Source organism: Mesoplodon mirus (genome assembly GCF_964341445.2).
Source record: "Mesoplodon mirus genome assembly, chromosome: 18".
NCBI lineage: Eukaryota > Metazoa > Chordata > Mammalia > Artiodactyla > Ziphiidae > Mesoplodon > Mesoplodon mirus.
This window is the reverse complement of record NC_138994.1, coordinates 53,312,510-53,324,237: the sequence shown is the minus strand read 5'-3', so window position 1 is coordinate 53,324,237 and position 11,728 is coordinate 53,312,510. Positions and strand designations below refer to the sequence as shown.

Below are 11,728 nucleotides of genomic sequence, written 5' to 3'. Positions count from 1 at the left end.
GTCCGGGAAGATCCCACATGCCACGGAACAACAAAGCCCGTGCGCCACAACTACTGAGCCTGCGCTCTAGAGCCCGCGAGCCACAACTACTGAGCCCACGTGCCACAACGACTGAAGCCCAGGCGCCTAGAGCCTGTGCTCCACAACAGAGAAGCCACTGCAAGGAGAAGCCCGAGCACCGCAACGAAGAGTAGCCTGCGCTCGCCACAACTAGAGAAAGCCCGCGTGCAGCAACGCAGACCCAATGCAGCCAAAAATAAATAAATAAAAATAAATAAATTTATAAAAAAAAAAGATCCCGCGTGCCGCAACTAAAGGAGCCCACACGCGGCAACGATCCCATGTGCCGCAACTAAGACCCAGTGCAGCCAAATAAATAAATAAATATTTTTAAAAAAACACATTGAGGTGCTATTTGGAAAGCGTGATGGTTGCCCTGGAGATTTGGTACTCCTTCTCCGGCATCCTTGGACTTAAGGTAATTGAGGAAAGAGGATAGAGGACAGGCTGGGGATGCTTATGACCCCAGGAAAACTGGATGGATATTTGTAAACTGTTTGCACAGTGACCTTGATCTGCCCCCTTACAGTGGTTTTGTTCATGGGTTTGGGTTTTTCAATCAAACGTAAAAGCCCCACTTTTCTGCAAAAATTAAAAATTGGCTCAATCAGCCTGCATGGTTCTAATACTCCAGTAGTGTGTAAAGCTCCCAAATTGAGATGCTGAGCGTGTATGAAGCACAAACACAACACAAGCAGGTCGGTTGTGGCTAGGGTGGTGAGGACTACATCAGTTTCACCTCTGCCCCCAGAGTCACAAAACCCCATCATAGGATGTCGTTCATTCATTCAAAACATATTTACTGGGCTTCCCTGGTGGCGCAGTGGTTGAGAATCTGCCTGCTAATGCAGGGGACACGGGTTCGAGCCCTGGTCTGGGAGGATCCCACCTGTCGCGGAGCAACTAGGCCCGTGAGCCACAACTACTGAGCCTGCGCGTCTGGAGCCTGGGCTCCGCAACAAGAGAGGCTGCAATAGTGAGAGGCCCGTGCACCACGATGAAGAGTGGCCCCCGCTTGCCACAACTAGAGAAAGCCCTCGCACAGAAACGAAGACGCAACACAGCAACAATAAATAAATAAATAAATAAATTAATAAGCTCCTACCCCCAACATCTTCTTTTAAAAAACAAAACAAAACAAAAACATATTTACTGAGCTAAGAGTTTTGCCCAGAGCCAAAGATATAACAATGAACAAAACTGAGCCCCGGCCATCATAGAGAATGGCGTCTAGCAGAAGAAGCAGATAATTAAGCAAACAGTTTCTTTATCTTCAAAAATAACTTTGTTTTGATAGAAGTATGTCCACATTGTTCAAAACTCAAAAAGTACAGAAAAATATACTATGAAAAGTTTTGTCCTATACCCGAACCCCAAGTGCCCAGTTTCCCTCCTTGGAGCCCAATATTTCTAGTTTCTAAAACAATTTCTAAGTGTGATCCATGCAATCATCAGTAAGTGCAGGGTGTCATGAGAGCACTTGGTGGGGGTACCTAAGCCAGTCCAGGGGTTAAGGAATGAATGAATGAACAAATGAACAAATAAGCGTTTTCCCAAGACCCCAGTTCTGAGGAGAAAGAAAAGGAAAGTTGAGGAAGAATCACCAGCATGGACAGCTGGTGCCTTAAGCCCTTGCAGAGCCACCAGCCGGCCACGATCCCCAAGGCGACTCTGTTCTCGCTAGCCGTCGATCCAGATGCCATCAGTTGATCGAGCAGCAGAAACGTCCTAGGGTGGCACATCATGCTTATCATCAGACCAGTAGATTTGGAATGTTCTGCCTGACCTGCAAATACTTGTGTGTATACCAGAACTAGCCCCTGGATTTTTGGTTCTGAGAAAAGGGGGCTCAGACAAACCTGAGTTACAGGCCAGAGAGATTGGCAGAGGGATTGGGAGAACTTTACTAGGAAAAGTTTCTTCCTCTCTCCAAGCTGCTATGAGATTTTCTACAGGATCTGTCACCAGAAAGAGAGTAGGATAATATGTAATAATAAACCTACGATGTGTCAGGCAGATAGTATCTCCTTTTTGGGGGTTGAGAGAAGCTGAATAACTTGCCCAGTCACCCACCCAGGGGGAGTTGGGATCTGAACTCACATCCGCCAGGCTCACCCATGGCACCCTCCACCCATGGCACCCTCCTCCTTCTCACAGTAGCTATGATGCTTGAACAACACATCCTCCCCTTCAGGGCTCCTGGGGAGGCCCCCAATTACCACACAGTATTCTCACCAAGAGCCCTGAAATTCCAGGGAGAAATCATTTTACCTGTTAGGGTACCTTGGGCCTGTGAGACTGCGAAGGGCCTAAAGCAATATATTTTTTAAAAAACCTCAAAAGATTTATTGGCTCCAAATTTGAAAAAGAAAGCTGCGAAATTAAAATGAATATTTAATAACAGAGCTACAGAGAGAGTCCTACTAGCTGACCATAACTGAATGCAACTCTAACATAGTTATACATATAAATATGGTATAATAAAGATTTCCAAGCACACACTGAACCATTTTTTAGAGTTCAGGATTGTAATAATCCTTTACATTTTTAAAAAACCACCACCAAAATCTATATCCTGTATGAGAAGGGAGGTGCGTTTTGATGTGTTTGTTATGACATGGGGTCTTAGAAGGTCCTGGGGTGGCGAGAGGAAAGGAATCTGGAGAAGAGCAGGGGACAAGGACGCACGCAGAGACCTGTCCTCACCTCCCCGCTGCTCTGAGAGCAAGTCCACAGCAGCCAAGGCCTGCACAGCCAGCCTTGCCCACAGCAGCAGGGCCTCTCTGGATTTCTGTATCCCAGGTTTAAACAAAGCCCTGAGGGATGCCCGCCCAGCAGGCTGAGCCACCAAAGCTCTGGGATCAGGGGGAACAAAAGCAGAGGGAAAGCAGAGTGCTGACAGGGCCGGAGGGCATCAGCCGCAGGGCTATAAAGAGCAGGGCCATAGAGGAAGTGGCACCAGATGGAGACCCAGACTGTGCAGCAGGAGCTGGGTGAGTAAGGCCCTGAGGGGTGCTCTGGTCCTTTCTTTCCTTCCCCTGCAGAGACATGCCCAGAAGGGGGACCCCGTCTTCCTGCCTTGTGGTCAGAGCCTCTGAAGATGGCTGGAGAAGACTGGGGAACTCTGGGGGAGGTCGTCTTCTCTTGCCACCTCAAGAGGTCACTTACCTGACAATAACCACTGCCCTAGCAACCATGGCTGGGAGGGGGCATGGGGCCCCAAGAAATGACAGGCTCCTGGGGCATAGGGAGAAGGTAGGGGGGCAAGAGCTAGGAAGTGCTTGTTCAGAGGTTCAGAACGGAAAGTTACGTCACAGAGTTTATATGCATCAGTCCCTGGGCCAATACCAGCCAGAGGGAAAAACTATGAATGGCTGTTCTGAGTTAAGAAAACTGATGTAGGGCTTCCCTGGTGGCGCAGTGGTTGAGAGTCCACCTGCCGATGTAGGGGACACGGGTTCGTGCCCCGGTCCGGGAACATCCCACATGCCGCGGAGCAGCTGGGCCCGTGAGCCATGGCCGCTGAGCCTGCGTGTCCGGAGCCTGTGCTCCGCAACGGGAGAGGCCACAACAGTGAGAGGCCCGCGTACCGCAAAAAAAAAAAAAAAAAAAAGAAAAAAAGAAAACTGATGTACACCTGCCTGTCTTCTTTCTTCCCTCCCTCCTTGCCCTCTCCCCCCCGTCCTTCCCTCCTTTACTCTTCCTATCATCTTTTTCTATCTACCTCACCTCTATGAGCCTCCTCATCTGTAAAATGGGGGTAATGATAGTGCTTCCCTCATAGGCTCATTGTGAAGATTAAATGTATTAATGCGTGTAAAGCATATAGGACAGGGCCTGGCATAGGGTGGGCCATTGTTAAGTGTTAGCTATTATTATCATCCTCTTTTCTTCCTCACTTTCCTTCGATAAGTCTTTCAATGTCGCCCGTCCCCCTCCTCAAACACGCACCACCCCAACATGGGCTCAGCATGGTGCTACATCAGTCACTCTGGAGACCCAGGCCCTGCCATGGAGATGTTCACCCAGGACGTATTCAATAGGAACACAGATCAGTACTGTGATGAGCGCTGGAAATGAGGAAAGAAAGCAAGTCGCCATAGGCTGGGGAAAGCAGCGAAGTCTCAGGAGGCAAGACCAAGGCTGGGTGGGTCTAGAAGGCAGAGAAGTAGGGAGGGGATGGTGCATGGCTGTGCACAGCTGGTCAGTTTGAGGGCTGTGAGAAGCCAGGTGACAGTGAGACCACGCACTGGTAATATGAAGAGTCCGGACTAGATGGCTGCCAAGGGGTTTATACTGGGGTATGTAAGACTGAGGCGATGCTGCCACCAGCAGCGGGTGCCTGGAGGCAGGCAAGAGGACAAGAGCCACGTTTATCAAGTGGTCATGGCATCTGTTCAGTGCTCTACCTGCGTTATTGCTTCTAATCCTTACAATAACTCTGCGCGTAGAAGTTTTACCGACGGAAAACAACTGAGGCTCGGCTAGTGAGAAGCAGAGCCAGCGTCCCAACCAAAGTCTGTTTACTGGACTTCAAGCCTCTTTTACTTCCGCCTGTGCTCCTCTCCCCTCACCCCAGAGGCCATGTCATTGGTGTGTGTTCTGTCTTCCAGAATCCCTTCCAACCACCAAGATGGCTCAAACTAACCCCATGCCGGGGTCTGTGGGGCCATGGAAGGTAAGCCCATCCCTATCACATGGAAAATTGAGGACTCCATCAGGGCAGGGGGTATAATACCACCTCAGAGCAGGGACAGTGACCAACCAATAAAACACCAGCTTGTAGGGGAAGGGTTCAACCCAAAACCCAGATGCTGTCTCAGGAAGGTTCTTCTCAGGGTGCCCCATTCGGACAGAAGAAGGATGACCCCGGAAGCCCACGATGGGTTGGAAATGATACCTAGTTTTCTAGGTCAGTTTTCCTCCACACTGCTAAAATCATCTTAAAATAGAGCAGCCCGAGTGGATTATGACATGGAAAAACTGAGGGCCCAGAAATGAGGACAGATTGGCCACCAGATCCCAAATAAATGGTTGGACTATGGTCTCCTGACTCCCAGCGTGAGGCTGGTCGTAACCACTGCCTGAAGTGGCTGGCTGATCCTCAGCCACTGTTTCCCCCAACACCCTTACCTTCCTCACTGGGTCAACTCTTGAGTCCTGTTCACAGCTTTGGGAGTTGTCCTCTAGCCAGGTTCAAGAGCCAAGTTCTAGTTCAAGGTATGAAAGGGGTTTATCACAACTCTCCCCTTACTCTTTAGGTTTCTATAGAAGGTGTGGCTGGAGAAGCTAAGAAATAATTCACAGGGAGCCCCTGGGTCTCCCAGATTCCTGGCTTCTGGGCCACACTTATGCAGGAAGCATGGTGGAGTAAGAGTCCACAAATCATTGGTATGTCCACTAGGCCAGCTATCCTCCCTGGAGGACAATTCCTATCAGAAACCAATCCCCACGCCTCACCCCGACTGGGCATGTGAACACCGCCAACCAGTGCTATGAGTTCAAACCCCCTCCTAACCCAGTCTACACTAGAAGAGACCTCATCAGGCCTCCTGGGCTGCAGCTAGTGATGGGAAACATAGGGTCAGACACAGGTTAAGATGTTGGCCTGGGCCTCTGTTCTTCCTGATGTACCACTTTCTAGCTCTGTTTTCCCATTTTAATCCCACTTCAGATAACCATCTATGACCAGGAGAACTTCCAGGGCAAGAGAATGGAGTTCACCAGCTCCTGCCCAAATGTCTCTGAGCGCAGTTTTGACAATGTCCGGTCTCTCAAGGTGGAATGTGGCGCGTGAGTATACACCTCAGCAGAACATCAGGTCCCTTATTTCTGGTCCCTTCAGACATGTGACCATAAAGGTGGAGATCAGGGAAGAAAGATGTTCCCCCAAACTCTAATCGTTTCTGGGAGAGAAGCCTCCATACTTAAGTAATCTCAAAAAAACCCAAAAGTCACTACATGCGTAATTTAGTAACTCAAAGCTGGAAGGAACATGAGGTTCTTAGTGGCTTGGTATTAGATTTGGGGGGGGTTAAAGAAATATATACCATGGGGTGGGGCAGTGATGGTAATCAGTTCTGTGCTTCTGGAGCCCATAGGCTTCTGCCTGGGATTCCCTCAGAATAGCCACAAGCCCCTTGAGTTTTTCTTTTCTACAGAAAATAGAGAGGAAACTATCAAGCTACAGCTTCACAGCTAACTCCCCTCCATGTCCCAGAGCAGACACTGTTAGCTATTTTCTCTTTGTAAAAAGGAACTCAACTCCAGAGGGTAATATTAGTTCCTAGCTAGTCTTTCAGGAGTTTCTTGGTGGTGGTTAATCTCCCTGGCAAGGAAGACCCTCTCTTGTTTTGTCTTCTTACTCTTGGCAAGTTAGTTGAGGCCTTGATCATCAGCCTGAAAACACAAAGGGAGGGACTCTACTTTGGCCTAGGCAGAACTGGCCGTGCATGTAGATAGGTTTCCACAAGTTGCTAACCCCCAAAATTGAGCTCTTCCACCCTTAAAGTAAAATTCTTTTAAGGTGTCATCAGTAACTGAGACCTGGTTGTGAAAAATCAATCTGAGGTGTTTTAATAAATAAGGTACAGGTATATATAGGTATGCAGAAGAACCCACAACGGGACAAGGAAACAAGAGACTAGTCATTCATCCGCTGCCTGTTCATCCCTTTGCTTCCTTAGAAAGAAGTCAATAGGTTTGGCTGGAGCCAAAGCAATAGTCAGTCACTAGATCCTGAACCTGGAGCTCCAAGTAGAGAATAAGGTAACTTGGAAAGGAAATATAATTTTAGACTGACTTTGCCAATACTCATTATTCAGGCCAGTGAAGTACACCTCTTCAGTGGATAACCCCAAACAAATATATTTACAAACCCACAGAGTGCAGCTGCCATTCTCCACCTCTCACGATAAAAGTATTACTTTGTATGGCTTTAATTGGATATTTCACCCCACTGTTAACATCTAAAACAAAAGATGCCTCCTCCATGAGGCCATGTAAGCTCTGAACACCATGAACAAACACCATTACTTGTCTTTGGCAGCTGGGTTGGTTATGAGCATACCAGCTTCTGCGGGCAACAGTTTGTCCTGGAGAGAGGAGAGTACCCTCGCTGGGATGCCTGGAGCGGGAGTAATGCCTACCACATTGAGCGCCTCATGTCCTTCCGCCCCATCTGTTCAGCTGTGAGTCCCTGAAATGTTCATTTCTGTGCATGTGGGGGATGGATAAGAGAGGGTGCATATGGACTGACACTTATGTTACTTCCCATCAGTTATGCTGAAATGTGGCAGGAAGGATAAAAGTATAAAGAGAAAAGAAAAATTCTGCTCCCTCAGTTTCTAAGTTTACCATTTGATTTTTTTCTCTCCTAGATGGTATTTTTATTAAGCTAAAAGTAAGGGCTCCTTATAGGTGGCAGGAAGCGGATACTCAGGAGCCCAGATCTTCAGAAGTGCAATAGGATAATTAGTGAGAGCACTTACCATGTAATAAAAGTAAATCCTGGGCCAGTTAAATTTCAATCTGTGTATCATTTTACCTAGAAACAGGGAAATGCTGAAGTAACCTTTTAGTACAGTGGGATGACTGAAGTAGGCAAGAGCTCCAGCACCTCTTATCTTTGATTCCTAACTTTCTTGTTTCTAACACTAAGCAATATTCAATTATGCATCAGAATGGGATGATTTTAGTCTTTTGGAGAATTCAAGCAGAAGCAGGATGACCTTGAGGGGTGTGTGGAAAAATGATCCCTACATTGGGAGTAAGGCTAGGCTAAAACCTTTTCAAATGTTCATCTGTATCATGTGATTTTCTCATGATTTTAGCTGTTAATGATCTCAAAGTCCTACCAAAATTCAAGTAGTGGAAATGGTAAACTGAACTGCTCTAGAACTAAAAGGTATTTCCCTATCTGGATGTGTTTTCATCCCACTTTAACTCTGATTTTTTCCCTCTAATGTATTGATATAATTTACACATAGTAAAATGCACAAATCCTATGTGTATATTCTTATGAGTTTTGAAAACATGTATACCCACATAACCAACACCCTAATCAGATAGAGAACAATTCCATTGCCCCATAAAATTACCTGGTGTCCCTTTCCAATCAATTGCTCCTTTCCACTTGCTATCACTAAGGCTAGTTTTGCCTGCTTTTGAACTTCATAAAGGTTAGTCTCTGCCTTCTTAATGCTTGTAGTCTTCATATCCTCTACTGGACATTTACATTGTTTCCAATGCCATGCACACACACAAACACTTAGGCACACATGGACTTACTTTTCCTATCAATTTGTGGGATCTTTTCCACATTACAATTAATCCTTTGGTTGGCTATGTGTTTCAAATATTTTTCCTGCTGTCATAATTTTCTTTCATTGGTCTTTCGTTGTTCCAAAGTATATCAGTTATTTGTACATTTTAAATGTTATGGTATTGGGACATCCCTGGTGGCGCAGTGGTTAAGAATCCGCCTGCCAATGCAGGGGAAATGGGTTCGAGCCCTGGTCCAGGAAGATGCTACATGCCGTGGAGCAACTAAGCCCGTGCGCCACAACTACTGAGCCTGCACTCTAGAGCCCGCAAGCCACAACTACTGAGCCTGCGCTCTAGAGCCCACAAGCCACAACTACTGAGCCCGCGTGCCTAGAGCCCGTGCTCTGCAACAAGAGAAGCCACCGTAATGAGAAGCCCGCGCACCGCAATGAAGGGTAGCCCCCACTCGCCGCAACTAGAGAAAGCCCATGCACAGCAACGAAGACCCAACGCAGCCAAAAATAAAGAACTTAAAAAAAATCTTAATTGTTATGGTATTAAATTGGATTAAACAGGATTACCCAATTTTTAAAATCTCTGTATTGCGTGAAATATTTTTACCATTAATGATCATGTACTTCCTCCTGTAAACCAGGAGAGTTTTGAGTTTGATAAATGTGGTAAAGAACTACAATGACAGCCTTAACACTGGTACTAAACTTTAAAAAAAAAATTTCTGCATTACAGAATCATAAGGAGTCTAAGATGACCATCTTTGAGAAAGAAAACTTTATTGGACGACAATGGGAAATCTGTGATGACTACCCCTCCTTGCAAGCCATGGGTTGGTTCAACAACGAAGTTGGTTCCATGAAGATACAATGTGGAGCGTAAGTGCATCTCAGTTTTTCCTTCCCCCGACATTCCTGTATGGAAGGATTTATGTTGACTACTCTCATACCTTTTTTCATAATCAAGGTTAATTTTCAGCTGGTTGTAGGTATCTGCTCACAAATGGTGCCTGGCGTATTTAGGATGGCTCTTGTTTTCTAAGCCTAAAAGCCTTCCATATCATTGTGTTGAGGAAAGAGGCTCAGGTTTGGGGGTCTTGACCAGGTTCCTAACTAGTTTTAATAATCCAATCTGCTTTGGCTTTTATAGCTGGGTTTGCTACCAGTATCCTGGATACCGTGGCTATCAGTATATCTTGGAATGTGACCATCATGGAGGAGACTATAAACACTGGAGAGAGTGGGGTTCTCATGCCCAGACTTCCCAGATTCAATCAATTCGCCGTATCCAACAGTAGTGGATTAAAAGCTCCAAGTAACAATTCCCCAAGCATGAGACCTTGCTAAGCAATCTAGAATGAATTTTATGTTCTGCTCAGATATTGCTTCCAAATGTTAGCTGCTGAAATCCACAATAAATGTCATTAAAAAAAACCCAACAACTTTGTAGACTGAATTAACTACCATGCTTTATAGAAATCACATTTACATGCCTGAGAATCTTAAAAGACAAGCTTCAATAAAACCCCAAGTTCCCTTTTGTGTCCTTGCAAGTCACTTACCTGGCCAAGGACAATGATTCCCTATTTCAAAGAACATGAAAGCATATAACCCAAATGTATCAGTCTATATAGTGACAGACACACTCTTGGTAAATGTTTTTTCATCTTTTCTAACCCCCACTCTAATGTTGATGTTAGCACTGCTTTTTTTCACTTGTGACAAATCAATGCTAAACAAACTTAGGAAGTTTCTCAAATATGCATTGCCATATTGCTTAATTGCTTAGCTCAATTTCGGTTTCTTATTTCAACTGGAAGAACATAAGGCTCAGTGTCATGACAAAAGGCAGGATAGCTGCTCTCACAACCGATTTTTCCATACACGTGCCAATTCTTAAGTACCTTAATAACCGGTATGATTAGGAAAAAAACCATGACCTATGACCATGCTATATTTAAGACAAATTATTTGTACATTTGATACTTTGAAAAAAATATTATCAATGTCATGATCTTAACTTAGTTTTCAGTAGTTTTTTTGAATTAAAGCACACAAAAGATGATAACACAAACACCTCAGAAACTTTAAAATTTTTTATTCAACAATGTACACTTATTGTCTCTTAATTTGATCTACAAATTTCTCGTTTTTTTTTCCTGATAAAATAAGTAAATCTGGGTATGGATGTAGAGTGTTTGTAATTTGTATTTTTAAAACACTGAACATGAATGAAGTAAGACACCAATAAAGGAAGAGCATCACGGAACTGACACTTCCTCAGAATCCATGACATCAGAAACAGCTATGGCAAATACCTAAGCATTTAGCAAAAGGGTAAATTTCTGGCCACTGTTCTTGTATCTAGAAAAGGCCTATCATTCTGACTGGTCAAAATAAACACTGAAAAAACATTTTTTAAATTGGGAGATGGAAGGAAAAAAATCCTCTAACATAATTGTAGCCCATTAATTGTCCTTTCCCCCAGATTAAGAGGTAACTCAGCTCCTAAGTGCTGATGCACACAAGACACAGAAATTACTTTGCTCCTCCAATAACGTTCTAAGACTGAACATGTGAACCACTGACAGATGCTGAGGAGTAGCCATAGCCATCAAAGATGATGCTATACTCCTGCATTCATGCCTTTTAAGGCCATGCATTGTGGGCCACCTTTCACATCTTGACTAGTAGACTTAGATTTTAACTGTCACTTTCAGTGAAGGTATAGAAGGGTTTTGCTGTGTTTTCAAAGACAATAACATACATTAAGAGCACACTTGCTGATAGAGAAGTAATAGTCTTCTATACATAGGAAAAAGCTATAAAACAGAAATATTTCTTTTATATCTAGGAGCAAGGGGAAAACACCATTAGTATTATCTCTACTTAAACATATTAGCCTCTTCTACAAAGGTCCGGAAGAGAATATAAAACAATCTTTTAGAAGATGATTTGACAAAACCTGGCCAGTACATCTACACAACCTTTAAGTACACATACATGTGAAGTAAAGCTATTTAGTACATGCAGACTGCAGCAATTAAACCAAATCAGCTCAGTTTCTAACTTGTTCTAATCAGCTTGGGCAGTTTTAAAAAGATACACATCATCTTTAATCTGTGCTTTGATCTTTAAAGAACTAAATGATTCTTATCTCAAGTCAGTCATTCATTCAGTAAACCAAATTTATGCTAAAGCAAAGGTAAAAAGGCTATCCTACCTTTAAACCAGGTTTAGAGGTTTAACATAGAATTGTCACAGAACTCCATGTGGCAAAGGTCCTTCCTTCACTTCAGTTTCAATTACTTCCCATTTCTATTTGATCAAATAAATGAAAATTTCATTGAAGAGTATCCAACAGTTTGTAAAGCTGATAAAACTGCCCTGTT

At 44.4% G+C, this 11,728-nt stretch overlaps 1 protein-coding gene across 1 annotated transcript; it reads left to right on the top strand.

Annotated features, from left to right (window-relative positions):
- Nucleotides 1–3,022: 3,022 nt before the first annotated feature.
- Nucleotides 3,023–9,634, top strand: CRYBA1 (crystallin beta A1; the record flags this gene model as incomplete). Its single annotated transcript, XM_082604248.1, has 6 exons — nt 3,023–3,053; nt 4,674–4,738; nt 5,735–5,853; nt 7,109–7,250; nt 9,073–9,215; nt 9,487–9,634. 6 exons carry the CDS (start codon nt 3,023–3,025, stop codon nt 9,632–9,634), a joined length of 648 nt encoding a protein of 215 aa, XP_082460374.1.
- Nucleotides 9,635–11,728: the final 2,094 nt, after the last annotated feature.